This window comes from Cebus imitator, unplaced genomic scaffold (genome assembly GCF_001604975.1).
Source record: "Cebus imitator isolate Cc_AM_T3 unplaced genomic scaffold, Cebus_imitator-1.0 Scaffold27, whole genome shotgun sequence".
NCBI classification, from domain to species: Eukaryota; Metazoa; Chordata; class Mammalia; order Primates; family Cebidae; genus Cebus; species Cebus imitator.
Window position 1 is genome coordinate 11299956 of NW_016107342.1, and position 17868 is coordinate 11317823.

Genomic DNA, 17868 nt, shown 5'->3' on the forward strand with positions numbered 1-17868 from the left:
GTCGCGGCCGTCAGCTGACACATGGAAAATGTGGTGTACGGTTTTGTTTGCCTTTAATCGGTAATTAAGGATCCCTTGTCTGGGGCTTGCTACCTCTTTCTGCCTCCCTGCGGCTCGGGTCTTCCGCCCTCACTCGGGTCTGGCCTGGCGCACCGCAGCCTGGGAGCTCGGGGTCGCCGGGCGGAGAAGCTGACAGTGGGGAGGCAGGGGCCTCCGCGGGGCCCGGCACTCGCCTGCCCGAGAGAGCGCGCGCCCCGACATGCCGGCCCTGGCTCGCCGGAGCCCCGGACCACCTAGTGCCTTGTGTTGGGGCAGCTGCGCCCGCGTTGCCCAGAGCGGGTCACCTCGTCGCGCGTCCGTTCCCTCCACACCGCGGGGTCTGAGCGGCCAGCGAGCCCGAGCTCCGGTCGGCGGCGGCGCCCGCCCTCGACGCCTAGCTTGGTCTAGTCCAGAGCGAGCGGGGGGAGTTCTGCACCTTTCGGGCGAGGGAACATGAGGGGCCGGGTGGGCGGGGGGGAACGTTAAGGTCACGAAGTCATCACCCGCTCCTCTCGCCGGCGTGGGCGCTGCGGGAGCGCAGAGCCGGAGCACGAGGGTCTCGTCCCCAAGCGCGGGCCCCGCCAGCCCCCGGCGCTCCCACCCGCGCGCACTCCCTCGCACCCCCGCGCTGGCACGCGCGCCTTGGCGCTTGCACACCCCGCCACGCGCGCGCTGTCACGCACACACACCGGCACGCACCCGCCACGCGCGCGCCGACACTCCCAGGCTGGCACACGCGCACGCGGCGGGGGCCCACTACTGCCCGGGTTTGGCTGCGCGGGGCTCGCGTGCTCCCTCTCGGGCACCCCTGGGATGGGAGCGCAGCCCGGTGGGCCGGCACCCTGTGCTCTACGCGTTTGAGGATTTCACTGAACTCGGGTCCCTCAGTGCGTCCTCTTCGTATTCAGCGAGTGAATACGCTGAGGACGCACTAAGCAAAACCAGAAACACCGATTCCTACTGCCTTTTTAAAAAATGTAACTTGCTCTCAGCAGTCTCGGGAGGGAAGTGGGGATGGGCATGGAGACCTTCCGGAAAGGATTTTTATCTACACACTTTAGAATACTCCTCCCTGACTCTGGGTATGTTCAGATACGTGATTTAAATCTCACCCCTGGACGCTTTTTCACTTCACACCTGTGTATTGAAATACAAACCTCGTTTCTCCTCCTCACCACTAACTGGTTATTTAGGAGGAGTTGAGAAGAGGAGTTAAGCAGTATTAGGGCAGGAGAGTATTTAGAAGCATCACATTGATTTGTCACTCATTTGCTCTGATTAAGTTTTTGAAAATTTGGGAAAATGTTCCCATTTTGAGGCTTGTATTTTGTTAAAAGCCTCCCTCACACTGCCATGGTGTATTTATCTGAGTATACACATGTATGTAAAGGAGAACAGGAATGCTGCTCTTTCCTGATTCCAGCAGTGCCGTTTTCCTTTCTATTCACGTGGTTTTCGCATAATTTTCTCCCTCTTTCTCACCAACAGAGATATTGTAGTATACAAAAGCAGGGCACACCTGTGACCAAATACAAGAAACATTAGCCTGGAGTGTTTGCGAACTCCCTGTGATCCATCGCTCAAGATTTCCCCCTTCAGATTTGAAATATTCCCCAAACGGGTTTAAAGGTGTGGGCGGTGGGTTAACACATGAAAGCAGTCGAAAAGTAAAGGGAGGTTGGGAGGGGGTGGCCTACGTAAACCTACCCGTGGAAGGCTGAACAGGAACACATGGAAAGTGCATGAAGAAGAGACTGTAAACAATGATATTCAGGGCTTTCAAAAATCATAAAACGGATTGAAATATCTGATTCATTATTTATTCATCACAGCGCAACTTTGCAAATGTGAGAATAGTGTTTGGAAACCAAGTGCCTTCTATTTAGTACATCAAATCAGCAGATGGGTCTCCCTTCCAAACTGCGGCGAAAGGGTTAAAGCTATAATTTTAGAAAAGAATCTCAGGAAATGACACTCAGATCTAATATATTTCCTTTTCTTTCTGGCAATAATATCCCCCAAAGAATAAATATATACTTATTGATATCATGATAATGTTTCTCATTCTGAGTACAAGTGTCAGACTGATTCCCGTTTGTGTAAGTGTTTTTAAAACTGCGAGGACACTTTCACTACTCTGAAAGCTGACGAGCCAATGAAGGGGAACTTCTTTTAACTCCATAATAGCAGGTTACATAGTAAATGAACACTGATGGTCAAATAGCCAATTATGGTATAAATATCCGTTGTTTACAGAGAGGTGTTAAATGAGCTCTTGGAGTACAAGGGATTAGGCCGATCTACGCTACAATTTGTTCTTCAACCCATTATGTCTTCCCTTTAAAAGGCCAGTGCCATTGTAGGTAGTATGCACACAGAACATACTTCTCTATGTTGATTTTAGTTTGCTTTATTTCGATGCACACTGTTGTTTACTTTTTAAAATTTAAATAAATGTCAGCATTGTATAATTTCTATGTTAACAAAGCAGTGAGCAAAATCCCTTGTATGTTTATAAAATATTATTGTTTAATTCACATAGTTTAGAAATTCCAAATGTTGAGAATAGGAAGGAGGCCAAATACCATCTGTTTATAACTATGATGCATCGTAATATGTGTACTTTTAAAAGGAGTTTGGTCAATCATGCCACTATTTTATCTGCTTGGAATATGTTGGAGATTTAAAATGTAATTTACAGGATTACTTTTAGTGCGTTGCATCCAACTGTGAGTTGTAAAGAAATCGGTCTCTTCTGTTTTCCTCAAATTAATCATGTAACAGCCCCAATTAATGGGGGCTGTTAAACATGTCGCTTTTTGCTTAGCTCCAGAATTCCTCTAACTTTGGCTCAGTCCACCTTCTTGATGCTGATAAAAACTCCAAGGACAAATGAAACAAAACACTCCTAGCTGTGTCTTTCTGCCAGGAGATAGTCACTAAGAATGGGAGGCAGGGTATGGTAGCTAATAATTAGCTAACATCAGCCTGAGAAATTACCTGTGAAATACCCTTGGGTACTGAATTGAAAATCATTTGACACTCCCTGATTTAAAATAGTATTTTCTTGTCCCTGAGACTTCTGATTTAACTTACCTTTTATTTCAAATGCCTCTAATTGCCTACCATGTAACAAAGGGAGTATACTGACTTGCAATAGATGAACAGGTTTTTGTTTTTGTTTTTAGTTACAAACTCAAGTTACTCAGTTAGGAACTCTCCCTTGCTTTGCAAATTAGGGATTCTCGGCAAGTGGGCCTTCAATTACAGGCAGCCATAATTTTGAATCCAGAGGTGGTTTTAGGGTGTCACAGCATGGGGTCTCTATTTCAAGATGGTGGAAGTGAAGATGAACTCAGATGCCTTGAAAAAGGTTTGAAAGCGGTGATAAAAAAAAAACATTTATTAGCAAATGATGGTTGCTTGATTGATTTTTTAGCAAGGTAGAATCAGTAAAAAACTACATCTTGAAATGCTTTTATAAACACATGCAGAAATATGAAAACAAACTCCCATTAAACTGGGCATGTTCTGGATGTTTTACTTCTCAGTTGAGTGTTCAATGAAAAAATGGTGCTGTATAAAGTGGTTTCTCTGTACTATTTAGCAATATCTGTTTTCTCAAACATTTCAGATTTAGCAGCTTCATCTAAAATTGTACCAACCTAGATTATGTACTCATACATAATTAAGAACATTCACAGTACCTTCTCTAAGTAAACAAACTGACCCAGACCCATGTATACTTTTTTTTTCAATCTAAATGTTGTATTTTGAAAGCAATTTGAAACAAATGTATTTTCTTTCTGGTCAGATTTTTTTCTCCAAAAGATTAATCTGTTGGCTTTTTATGTTATCAAAATATGCTTAGGCTTGGTTTTCTTTGGGTTACAGTGAGAAAATGCCAGACTCCTTTTTCCTACATCATTGCTCAAGTGTGTACAGAGTAGAAGAGTGAATCCCAAAAATAATAATAATGTTAGGGATAAAGAGGAAAGCGATTGGAGAAAGTGGAGGGGAGGGAGGTGAGGACAGCAAAAGATAGAACTGGGATAAAAAAGGTTTATCAGACAAAGCTTTCCAAATTGCTTTGAGGGGATAAGACATAATCATTACAAGCCTCATCATTTCCAAGTGAAACCGAGATTGTAAGGGAAACTTTTAAGTGAACCTTTTTGATACATATGAACTAGTTTTTCCATTTAAGCCCAGTATTCTTAAGTGAAGCAATTGCTAGAAGATATCCATATTCCCATCATGGGAGACAGAGAAGGAGTAGAGGCATTCTCTGTATTTAAGGCATTTACAATTTAGAAATAAGCCATAGACACATAAAATGAACAAGACTATGTATAATGCACTGTTATATGTTGCCTATTGTAAGTGCAAAAATAATGATGATTTTAAGTGGAGGAATTATTCAGATATGCTTTCCTTCTGAGTACTTTAGCAGTTCATTTCTGGGCAAGTGAAACAAGGCTTAAAATGAATAAACTCTTCGGAACTCCTCTACTCTAATGAATTGCAGTAGATAATCAAAATTGAAATTGGCATGTAGGTGTGCATATCATGTTCCCTTTAGAACTGACTTAGAGCCATAGCAATGACCCACAGTGTGCACATAAGTCATTGCTATAGTCATGTTATCTTGACAGCCAAATTATTTTATAAAATATACTTTAATAAGTTACTATTGAGCCCTGAAGTAAAACCATATAACTTAACCATTACTGAGTGAGCATTTATAGGTATTATATTTAAATTGGGTAAAAGATAAAAGAAAGGAATTAAGAATAAGAAAAATGTATGGGAAGCTGTTTGCTTCTTGTGATTAATCTAAGGCATGCCAGAAGCATCTTTTCATTTTACTTTTTATGAAGAATTACTGACCCTAAGAAAAATCAAGGACTGCAAGTAAACAAACAATAAAAACAACAACAAATATATTGCTCTTTTAAGGAGAGAATACAGAAAGCAGTAAACTCATGCATTTTAAGCATTAAGAAGAAAAGACATAAAATTTAATACACACAATAAATAATAAATATTCCTCTGTTTCATATGATGGCTAACAAAGGGAGAAGCCCATGTGGAAAATTTGGAAAGAGAGATGAATGTAACAAAGTAATTAACTCTTTGCACCTTTAGCCTTAAGAGAGAATGGGGTAAGATTTCTTTTAAGTTTAGACCTGCAGCAACCATAGAGATCAAATCGGCCACTACAAAAAAAATAAATAAATAAAAGGAATCCCACTAGCTGTCCAACTCAAACTCCAGTCTCATTGTTGGCCCCCTCACCCCCGACTTTGGTACCCCAAAAATCTCAGGCCCTGAAGTCTTTGCTCTTTGATGGAATTCTTGCCTTTATTCAGAGATCAGCAGCAGCTGGGTTCTTGCCTTGTTCTCTTGGACCATCTACTGATGGAATCTGCCATCTGGTATTCACTCTCTTATACTTGGGTAGCTCTTTATAATTTAAGATGGACTTCTTCCTCTGTCCTCTGATTGAGTCTTTAGAATACCCTTGTGATATAGATAAACCATAGCTTTCATCACAAACGTCAGCAGGAGCAACTCAAAGTTATACTGCTGGGACACTGCAGAGCTGGGACTAGATGTGATAGCACATGGCACTCAGTTTGCTCCTTCCCCTTAGACTGGGTGTCATACTTCGTTTTTCATTTGGATTGCGAGCATATGAATACATTACAATTACCCTCTTTGTATTGCGTGGGGAGAAGAAGGAAAAGAGGAAGGGCTGAAAGGAAAAAGAAAGGAAAGAAAAAAATCTCTTTAGGCTTTTCTGTAAAGTGGAGAAGGATAAGTCTTAAGTCTTTAAATAGCTCCCTTTCTGCTTACCAAGATTAGTCAGGAGGGAAGCACTTCCTAAAATTTGTATCCTGTAAAGGAAAAACGAATTCCAGAGCGAGCAGTGTACTTTAACAGATAGAAATCTGAAGTCGATAATCCATTGCCAGAGCTCCTTAATGGGCTCTGGGATATGCATGAGATGCCATAAGGTGGATTTGGAGTAAAAGGTGAAGAACAACTCTGCTTAAGAAATTAATAGGAATTTGGGAAGACTGAAGAAAAAGAAAACCTTATAGAGAGGAAAAGAAAATGGTCACAGAATAGAAGGACATAAGCAAAGACTTAAAGGTGACATATCCAGCAGCAACCCGTAGTGGGATAGAGTGGATGATTTCATTATTTTTATTCAAGAGTTGGATTACACTCTGTTTTGAGCTTGTGCCCCAATGTCATCTCTACCTGTAATCCCAAGCTTTCATTGAAAGCCGGCTACACTGAAACTGGCTTGCTTTAGCTCCACATTTGGGGAATGAAGGTACAGAGAGGGTGGACAAAGGTGACAGTGCAGAAGGAATTATTTAAAATAAAGACAAGGCCAGGTGTGGTGACTGACTCCTATAATCCCGGCACTTTGAGAGGCTGGGGTGGGAGGATCACTTGATGCCAGAAGTGTGGGACCAGCCTGGGCAACATAGTGAGACCCTGTCTCTACAAAAAACTTCAAAAATTAGCCAGGTGTGGTGGCACCTGCCTATCATTTCAACTACTTGGGAGGCTGAGGTGGGAGGATCACTTGAGTACAGGAATTCAAGATTTCAGTGAGCTATGATTGCACCACTGCATTCTAGACAAGGCAACAGGGCAAGACCCCATCTGTAAAAAATGAAATACAATAAAGACAGAGAATATTATAGAAGTGGAAAATGGGGACAGGAGATGATTGGGAGAAATGGAAGCCCTCTGAGAATGAATACTAAGATACAAGGAAACCCGTAATGCAGGAGGTCTTGGGGAAAACCAGGCAGCTGATTGTTGATGTTGCAAACACTTGGACATTTTTGGCTATTCAACATCCACCTATCCTTCTGTCAGATCTGAAATTCTGTTTGAGGAATCAATAATTTACTGATATAATTATTGATAATTACTTACTGATATTATCAGGCCTGGACATGGAATCTTGCCTTGGAGAGAGGAACACAAAGACAACCTCTGTATTCCAGTCCTTCTTACATGGAGGAGCCCAACCAGAATATTTCCACCAAAAGATGGTGGGTGGGGATCTGTTTCCTAACCTCCACAGCTACTGGGATTTTTACCAGTCCCCAGCTCAAAAGTCCAGCCTCCGTTTGATATTGTTCTCTATCCACTATGATTCCCGTTAGGTGCAGAAAACAGAATGTCCTGGCTCAACTGACTTGTTCAGCAAGGAAAAATTATTTCAGATAGCAAGAAGGATGGATGTGGAGTGGCTATATCTTTCCACTCTGTCATCCTGACATGGCAGCCTTTCTTCAGCTGATCCCTTATGGTCACAAGAAGGCTGCAGCAATCCAGCCATCACATTCTCACCATATATCTCTTTCCAGATGCAGGAGAGGTTTGTTTTTTTTTTCTCTTGTCTCTTTGCAGTCAGGAAGAGTTTGCCATAAGCTCATTAGGAGAATCCCCCACATCATATATGCACTACATCATATATGCATAAACTGGCAGTGGGAGTGGGAATTCGATCTAACAGTTAGAATCTAACCTTGAGCCATGTAGGGGGTAGAGGGCTGAATGGACCATGAAAAAAGTTAGGATGAAGTTCACAAAGACAAAAGAGAGGAAATACTATTTGATAGCTAATTCGTACTACAGCTTCTCCCAATAAATACATTTGTGTCTAGTTCAGTCATTTTGAATTTCTGTTGTTTGCAAATAATTCTAATTAATATCCTTAGTTATAGCTACCACTGAGATTACTAAGTTTATTTAAATTTTGGAAAGCTTTTAATAAATAGATAATTTTCTTTTACTGTCAAATTTATTTTTTTACTTTTTAAAATTTATTCACTTAATGTATGTGAAGAGATGACTTGGATTTTAGAAATATATATATTTTTTACTCTTCTAGATGTCCAGCATGTATTGACAACAACTTAAGTTCCATAAGTTTCTAAATATGTTTAATGTCTTTCTTTGACATTTATTCATGTGTTCCTTTTTTTTTTTAGACAGAGTTTCGTTCTTGTTGCCCAGGCTGGAGTGCAATGGCATGATCTCGGCTCACTGCAATATATGCCTTCTGGGTTCAAGTGATTCTCCTGCCTCAGCCTCCCAAGTAGCTGGGATTACAGGCATGTACCACCACATCTGGCTAATTTTGTATTTTTAGTAGAGATGGGGTTTCTCCATGTTGATCAGGTTTGTCTCAAACTCCCAACCTCAGATCCACCTGCCTTGGCCTCCCAAAGTGCTGGGATTACAGGCGTGAGCCACCACACCTGGCCATGTTCCTTTTTTGTTTATTCTGTAATTCATATAGTCACTAATTCCTTCTTTGTTTATTCAAAAATCATTATTAGGTACATTATATGTATGTGGAAGACAATGGATTAGAAAGAAAAAATATTAAAACATTTGTAGAACCTCAAATGAAGATACATTTATTTTCACTTCACAACATTTTTAAAAAGGGAGCAATGGAACAAAAATGAGGAACCTGTGGGTGTTCCCAGCCTTCTCTTCTTGCTAACAAATTTCCTTGCGTTGCCTGCTTGGTTTTCTCCATTCTTTGTGTTCTGAGGTGAGTCTTGCCTTGACAGACAAGTTCTTCTGGGCTTTAGGGATGAGAATAGGCAGGAAAGGGAGAAAGAACAAAAGTTCAAAAGATTAAATTTGGAGGAGGAGGTTATCTTGACATGAGAGTGGAATCTGAAGACAGATATAAAGGAGGAGAAGCAGCTGCTGTGTGTCAACCACTAGATGGGGGAGGAGAAGGGGGATTTTTAAGAATAGCTATGGACTCTGTGCCCTTCATAGTGTTCAAGAAAATAAATGAAGAACTTGAGTCACTTTGAAATTATTTTTAGCTGCTGCACTGTGGTGGGGTTTGTTTTTTTTATTTGTTTTTTAAATCATGATGTTGTTCATATGGTTATTACTTTGTAGTATCCAGGGTTCTATTGGATTGCAAGTGACAGAAATTAACTGACACTAATCAGGCATTAAATTTAGCTTATGTGTTGAAAAGTCCTAGGAGATGATCTCCGGGAATATGAGGACCCAATGCTCAAGTATCTCTCTCTCTCTCTCGCTCTCAATCTCTCTCTACCCCGCTTTCTCTGCCTCCTCTCTCTCCCTTTCTCCATCTCTCTCTCCCTTTCCCTCTCTCTACTTTTCTCTGTCTCTCTCTCTCTCCCTTTCTTGTTCTCTCTCTTCCTCTCTCTCTCTATCTCCCCCTCTTCCTTCTCTCCCTCTCCTTCTCTCCCTCTCCCTCCCTCCTTCTCTCTCCCTTCTCCCCTCTCCCTTCTCCCCTCCTCTAGATTGACTTCTTTCTCTAGAAGGCTATGTTGATGTGGTAGGAAAGGTAACTTTGGTGTGTTACCTTTGATTCTTACAGACTCAGAAGAGAGAACTTCTCACATCTGCATCCAAATCAGACCCTGGCAAAAGGACATTTATTCATCCTGCTCTGGTCACTTTCCTACCCTCGTGGTGGGAGGTTAGGGAAACTAAGGAAGACATAATTTTAGATAACCACTTCAACGTTACATTGGAATGGATCCTTCAATCCATATTAAAAGAAACTTTCCAGCTGTTAGGTAGAGGAATGAGTTGTGCTGTAGTTGATGTTGTATTTCTTGTCAAACAAGTCTCTTCTTCATTGAGTTATTTCCACTACTATCACCATATGGTGTTGAATTTAACTTAAATATAGATCTCTAGTGGTCTTTTTAAATGTCTTCCAAGGGACTTGACTCCAGGTAGCTTTGAAATGAAAGTTATTGAATATGCAGAAAAAACATGGGAATAGAGCTGCAAGCAGAGTCACAATAAATGAGGCAAATATTCTGCCCTTGGAAAAATAAGGGACTTACAATTAAACGTCATCTAGAAACACCCAGGTCCTTTGCAGACTTCCTAAGAAGGGAAGATGCTCAGTAGGAGACAAACCTATGTTTCCTTTTGTTAATGAGACATGCTCAAAATAATTCCCTGTTGCATACCAGACAGTACAATTAGAGACATTAAAAAGAGATCATAGAATTTCTAGGCTACAGAGGTTGGATGATCATTTACTGCATGGTGGACTATAGTTCAGGTGTCAAGTATCTGTTAAAAACTACTTGTTGATTTCTATGAAAAGTTTTTCATTTCCAAAGACAAAAGTGTCAGTTATGGCTCAATGGCGAGATGGTCGGGGGACATGTCTGAGTTTAACCAGATGGGAGTGCATATAAAACTTTGGAATTCTTTCATATGCCTAAAAAATATATATTGGTTCTGAGGGGTAAAAGAGGTCAAGGTCATAAGCCGTGGTTCTATAAAGGACAGGTCACTAGGATGATGTGCATAACTGTTGGTGAGCAAAACTGCCTGAGAAGATACTTGAAACTCTGACTATGAGACTTTGCTCGGACCATGGAAGAAAATGGTATGTTGTTGTATAGATAAATGTAATTGAAGAATCTATTGCAGACAAAAAAAAATTGTGTATATACTGTTTACTATAGTTATAGTAGATTGAATGATTTTTCCCTATTCCTCCTTGTTCTAGGATTGTTCATTTTATATGTATGCCCATTTCCATGTGGCTTTGTGCCTCCTCTAGAGGAAGCATAGTACTTTCCCAATCCATTGATGTCAGGCTTGGCCATGGATTTGCTGTGACTGTTGGAACTGGGTTGAAGGACAGTGTGCCTGTTCCAAGCTGAGGCCTTAGCAGGCACTGCAAGTCTCTTCAACTTCTATCATCCATCATGATAATACCATAGCCTGGGTAGCTACTGGTCCATGGAAAATTTAAAGATACATGAAGCCAACCTAAATCCAACTCAGCCTGGAGCCTAGAGCTGGGAACCTGAAGTTGAGTTTTGTATAAGCAAATCCATGAAAGAGGCATTAATGCTTACTGTTTTAAGCTACTAAATTTTGGGATTTTTTTTTTGAGTATTATTATAGCAATAGCTGACTGAGAGAATAGTGTTCTTTCCCTCTCCCTACAAGCATTTTGAAATTGATGGTATATCTAACAACTCATAGCATTGTGGGATCAAGGAAATTCAGTAATTACATGGTTAATCATTTAATTTGAATTATGAGAAGTGATATGAGAGGGGGCAAAAAACACAAAACACAGAGAGGTGACCTAACCTGAGAGTCAGGAAAGGTTTTTCTGAGGAAGTAACATTGAAGCTGAGATCTAGCCTTTGGTTAAATGAGGTTGAGGGATGGGGAGCATTCCATGTGAAGGGAGAAGTTTTTGTAAAGCCCTTGAGGCAAAAAAAAGAGCTCACTGTATAACAAGAAGTGTCTGGAAAGCACAGAGAAATCAGGCAAATGGCAGAAGAAGAAAGGGTGGTGAGTGTCAGCTTCACACAGTGTGATAGGCTGAACTGTGTCTCTCCACAGATTCACATGTCGAAACCCTACCTCCTATACCTTGGAATGTGACTATTTGGAATAAGATCTGCAGAGATGTAATTCAGGTAAAATGAGGTCATGTGGGTGGGCCTAAATCCAAGACTGGTGTCTTTATAGAAAGAGGAGATTAGGACACCCAGAGGGAAGACCATGTGAAGACACAGAGAGAAGACAGCCATTCAAAAGGAGAAAGCCTCAGAAGAAATCAGCCCTGCCAACACCTCAGTTGTGAACTTGTAGCTTCCAGAACTATAAGAAAATCAATTTGTTGTCTAGGCACCCCTAGTATTTTGGTAGGGAAGCTCTCAGAAACTAATAAACACAGTATGCCCAGGTACAGTGCCCATACATAGTAGAAAAGTCAATTGACCAGACTTAGGTATTAGGAAGATTTCTCTGGTTGCAATATAAATGGATTGAAAACGGGGAGCAGGAGGAGGTTATCACAGTAGCCCAGGGGAACATGATGGTGTCTTAGACCAAGGTGGGGCAGTGGAGATGGAGACAGGTGGATTGGTTGAAGATATATTCAGTAGAGAAATGAGCAAGGCTTGAGGATTTATTATACAAGGAAGGTGAAGAAGCCATCAAGATGGCCTTCTGGTTTGTAAAACAGGAAATATGGAGTAGGACCAGATTTGGGAAGAGGCTCACCAGCGTGGTTTGGGATAAATTGTGAAACTGTGTTTAAAGTAACTTCCAGTTATAGGATTATAGTGGTCTAGATACCCTGAATATTCTCCCACTACAAATGCTAGAATGCCAGATACAATAAAATAAATACTCTTAATAGTTGATTTTGTAAGAAAGAGAAATCATCAGGGTTGCCAAGAGGAAGAGAGAACTGAGAGCCCGAACAGCAATCACATAGCAAACATGGTAGGAGTGTGGCTGGCGTGGGCTGGGGAGGTTGTTATGGTCTCAGAAATCTAGAGGCTTTCATTTTCATACTCACAGAGACAGAAGACAAGGCCATGGAAATTCTGGACGGAGGTGGGGTGGGGTGTTGAGCCTGATGAACCCCTTATGTAAATCCAGGATCATTTAAGGGCTATCCCTTTAGTGAATTGGTAGACTGAAATAATATATATACAGGCACAAAGAGAAAACAAGAAAGCTTGTCTATCTAGGTCTGGGTAGAGAGTAGAAAGTAAGCCTCCGCAGAGAATTTGTAATCACAGACATGTACCTCCTATGAACTCAGTGTCAAAATTCCATGGCCCTAAAAATCCCATGTTCAGATGTCAACATTTTCCCAGCAGAAGCAAATGGAGAACAAATCTGGTGTGATAAAACATCATCCCAGGCCACACATGATTGCTCCAGATGAAGTTTATTAAAGATGAGCTCACCACTCAAAATTACAATCCACCTTGAGAGATTTAGAATAGTGAAAACAACAGAATTATACCTCAAGGAATTTCAGATAATAGAACTACCAAAGGTGGATTATCAGATGCCTAAAGTTTAAAATGATTAAAACTGAACAGAAATAAAAAATATGAAAAAATAAGATGCAGGAAGATTTGAAAAAGAATCAATTAGAAATTCTAGAAATATAAAATAAAGCCTTTGAAGTACATTCAATGGTTTTAAGGGCATATTAGATATAGCTTAGAGGAAATTCATAAACTAGAAAATATAAGGTTATAAAGACATTCATATATACATATATATATACACACATACTATATGTATATATAGGGCATCTAGTATACATAATGTGTATCTAAATTTCTTTATAAATACATACATATACAGATACATACATAAAGGTTAGAATAAAAAAATTTCTTTGAGTAGGAATTTCATAAGGACTCTGTAGAGGGAATTAGAGAAACTTTGCCCATCAAAGCAGATCACCTACGAATGAATAATAATAAGATTGATAAGATATTTCTTAATAGCTTCATAATAGAAAAAATAAAATATCTGCAAAACGTTCAGAGAAAGTAACTACCAATCAACAGTTCTATATCTATATATATTTCATACCCAAGCCCATGTTATTCAAGAATTAGATCAGATACAAATATTTATTTTCAGATGATAAATGAACCTCCATAAGCACATGAGCCACTACCCCTAATACGTCCCCTCACATATATCTGTATCTCTTTCTGTGTTTGTATGTGTGTGTGTGTGTGTGTGTGTGTGTGTGTGTGTATGTGTGTATATATTCATAGGTTCTGTCTCTATGGAGAACCCTGACCTAATACAATCGTGAATTGGGGTTTAAAGAAAGCCTCAATGAATACAAGAGGTGATCTGGATATTATTAATTTAGAAATTATAAAGTAGATTTGAACATAATGTCAATAAATTAGAAATAAAACACAAAATCCTCAACATCTTTTAATTATAAAATATACATCAACTAAGTTATGACTTGAAGAATTTCAGGAAATAAAAATATTACATGGCAAAACTGGAGTGATATTCCTTCTACTTCCTGAAAAATTCAGTCCTGAAGCCATTTGGTGGGATAGAGCTGCAGTGTCCAGAGGCAGTATCATAGCCCATGAATGATAAAACATCACTGTGGGATGGCAGGTAACCTCGCATGAAGAATCAGCCTGAACAGGGCGAAGAGGTATTCACAGCAGTTGACACGGTTGGGGGAGTCAGAGTCCAAACAGAGAGAGGAGACATCTGTGTAGGGCAGAGGTTTGTAGTGGGGCTAGAGGTAGATTTCATAAAGTGGGGTTGATTGCATAAGTAAATATCAGAAAAATGATGGAAGCTAGCCTTCTTGCCAGTAGAGAAGGGATCTGCATATATGGCAAGAGAGAAAACTAGAATGAACATGTGAAATTGGAGGGGTCAGTATGGACTCATGGTATTCAATATATAGAGATAGACATATAAATTTAGATGTAAATATGTGGTATACACATACCTATAGCTACCTCAGACAGGACCTGGAAATAACAACACTCCAGCAGGAGCATGTGCAGCACCCACATCTTGGTTTTGAGGTACCATTTCACATAAAAGGAAATAGAACTTGGAAAAATGGCTGATTTTGGTCCTAGGGGAGAAAAAAATTCAAGAAAGCTAGAAGTTATTGTACCAGAAAGCAAGGAGGAATTTTTTTAATGACAAGGAAATGTCAAAAGTACTTAGAAGCCAGCTTAAAAGGGCTCCTACTGATCAAAATTTGAGTGCCAAAATTAGTATGGATAGTATCAGGGATAGTAACTTATGATAGTAAGTAAAATATGACTACTTACAGGCATAAATAGTAAAATATGAGGACTTACATAAATAAATGAATGTGATGAGGAATGAGATATTAACATAGTACTATGGTTTAAATGTACGTGTTCCTCCAAAATTCATGTTAGAAACTAATACCCAAAATTCATGTTAGCAACTAATACCCAGTGATTAAGTCATGAGGGCTCTGCCCTCAAGAATGGATTAGTGTTCTTATAAAAGAGGTTAAGGAAACTTAGTGAGTTGTTGCCTTTTTTTGCCCTTCTGCCTTCTGCCATTGAGGACTCAGAAACAAGGTGCCATCTTGGAATCAGAGAGCAGCTCTCCTGAGACACCTAATCTGCCAGTACCTTGGTCTTGGGCTTCCCAGCCTCCAGAAGTAAGAGAAATAAATTTCTCTTGTTTATAAATTACCTAGACTCTGGTGTCTTGTTATAGCCATATGAACAGACTAAGACACATAGTTTTAAAGTACCTTTCCCCAAAGGGGGATAAAGGTAACTTTATGGTGGAGGAGCCTAACAGACATCTCTTTCATGAAGTGGTCAAAGTGAGTATCAGTTACTGAAACCACTAATGACCTGGTAGGATGCATTGAGAAGAACACAGCATCAGTGCTATGATATTATAATCTGAATCTATCATAAGGAAACGTCAGACAATTTCCTTGTAAAATTCAGTTACTTTATAGATTTTCCCACAGCTAGTGGGAAATTAGCTGTGGGAAATTCTATAAAGTAACTGAATTCATCCTCAAAAGTATTGAAGTCATAAAAATCAAGGACAGACTGAAGAATATTCTAGACTGAAAGAAACTAAAAAATATATATTAGCTAAATGCATTGTGTGATTCTGAACTGGATCCTTTTATTTCAAAAAGTATCATTGCATTCATTGGTGAAACTGGAATGTGGTCTGTGGACTAAAGAGCAGAAGTGTATCCAAGTTCCTACCTGATTATATTGGTTGTGTTGCAGATAAGTAAGAAATTCTTATTAGTAGAAAACACACAGTCAAGTGTTTGAGGTCTAATGAAACATGGGGTTAATTTACAAGGAAAAACAAAATATTTGTACTCTATGAACAACTTTTTTGAAAATTTGTATTGTTTCGGAATTTAAAGAAAACATCCAATAGCAAAATTTAAAAATGTATGATGTAGTTTAAATCATACCAAGAGATAAAAGTACAGTGTTCACAATTCATAGTTAAAAAGAAGAAAGATGAAAATTAGAGTTGGATGAGGTGGCGTGTGCCTGTAGTCTCACTTACTAGTGAGGCTCAGGAGGATTGTTTGAGTCTGGACAGGAGGCAGTAGCGCACTGTGATCACACCTATGGAAAGCTACTGCACTCCGATCTAAAAACAACATAAAGAGACCCTGTCTCAAAGAAAGAAAGGAAGGAAGGTACTGAGTTAACTGTTCTAGTCAGTATCTTGGGGAAAAAATTATAAGCTCTAAGAAAAGGAAAGTAAAATGTCAAACAACAAAATGAATGAACTAGAAGATAAAGAAACAAGAGAGAGGTTAAGTGATGATCTTTATTCACCTTTGGGCAGTAGCTAAGGCTTTCTTCTTTACTTGTGTAAGCAATGAATGCTACAGCAGAAAGAGAGCGGTAAAAAGAGTCAGTTCTTAGCTTTTTGAATTTCAAAACCCTGGGCATTTGTGTTTTACACAGGAAGGTCCTAAAGATCTCAAGACACAACATTAATTTCACGGACAAAAGAAGGAAAGCACAGAGCACAAAGCTTTGATGTTGGTGGCATCTCCTTGAAGGGACTTTGTGCTCTGACCCTCTCACCTGAGTTGGGAGAAATGCCCATAGGGCAGGAGAATCCGGCAGCAAAAAGCCCTGTGGTCTTATATCTTGGGACAACACAAGGAAGCCTTAAGCCTTGCCAATTCCTTTGTGCCTGCCACAGCACAGGAGCAGCAGGAGAGAGGTGATTATGTGGTGTGTTCAGGTAGCCAGGCTGAGAAAGCTTCCGCATTCCCGACATCCCAATGAATCTCTGAACAAGTCACATGGCTTCTGTAGGCCAACAACCTGAGTGGTATTTGACCTAAGAGGCCGCTCAGTGGGCATAGTAAGGTTAGGGCTAGGGTGGGTTTAGATAGGATGATAACATCTCAGAGACTTGCTCAAATTCACACTGGGAGACCAGACTGGGCAACATATCCCTGTTGATGTCAGCATGAAGAGATGATGGCTTGGCCCCCTTGTTCCTCCATAAGCTACCCTCAACAGAGTTCTAAAAATAGCCCAATGGCTCTTTTATAAGTTATGAGATGGACAGATGGATGGACAAATGAAAAATAAAAGGGAAATCCCTAAAGTACATCAATTTAAAAGCCACTGTGTTTCAGGACTTCACCTGGGAAAGCCACCTAGTAGAGAGCCAAACTACTCTCATTTTCTCATGTCCATCCTCACATTGCTGTCCAAGATAGCAGCAATGAAGGATGGGAAAAGAATAGGTTCTTAACATCCTTCGTCGTTCTGCGTCTGAAACAGTACCAAGGTCAGTAAATAAGCAAGTGCGTTTGCCAAACGGTACATTAGAAAAAAAAATCACTGGGCGCTTCAGAAACTGAAAAGTATTTTTAAAAAGGCATGTCTTCCAAGTTTGCTTATTTGTTGAAGAAAAATAAAGGACAATGGAATTATTTTCTGCCCTGTTTGGAATCTTCTCTTTTTATCTGGGCCTTTCTAGGTTTTTGTTTGTATACTTAGAGAGATCTTAATGGGAGCAAATTTGTAATTCTAAAGCAGTCTACAAGTGTACACTCACATAGCATAACCAAACCACAATTTTATGCAGATTTTTTTCTCTGTCTTAGATTCTGCAGTTCTTAAAGGAAAATGTGAATGCAATGGTGTGTCACAACTGCGATTAGAGAAGTCCAAGGGAAAAGAGTACAACATGCTGATCAACCTTGGCAGTCCCCACATGCAGCGTGATTATATTGTAATACTGTTTGATGCAATCGTATGTTTGATCAGTTTCAAGAGATGAATATCACCTCACTTCAAACAATATGATACAGTCTCATTGTACGGAATTATGGCTGCTGTCAATCAACATATGGCATAACCCTTAAAGTGCCATCTTTGGGGAATGTCATAAAAATGATTGCAACACTTGCATTAATTAGTAAGTTTTTGC

The 17868-nt window shown here is 40.0% G+C and overlaps 1 protein-coding gene across 2 annotated transcripts in view; it reads left to right on the forward strand.

Moving 5' to 3' along the window:
- The window catches only part of GTDC1 (glycosyltransferase like domain containing 1), a 416322-nt gene extending 404763 nt beyond the window's left edge, over positions 1–11559 (forward strand). The window contains exon 11 of one of the 2 annotated variants that reach the window (XM_017523181.2): positions 11467–11543. Coding sequence is in view for 1 of the 2 variants with exons in the window: in XM_017523175.2 (XP_017378664.1) it covers positions 11467–11508 (42 nt within the window). In the remaining variant the exon portion in view is untranslated. Of the gene's footprint in view, positions 1–11466 lie in introns of both variants that reach the window. The other variant, XM_017523175.2, reaches the window with a different exon arrangement.
- The last annotated feature ends 6309 nt before the right edge of the window (positions 11560–17868 follow it).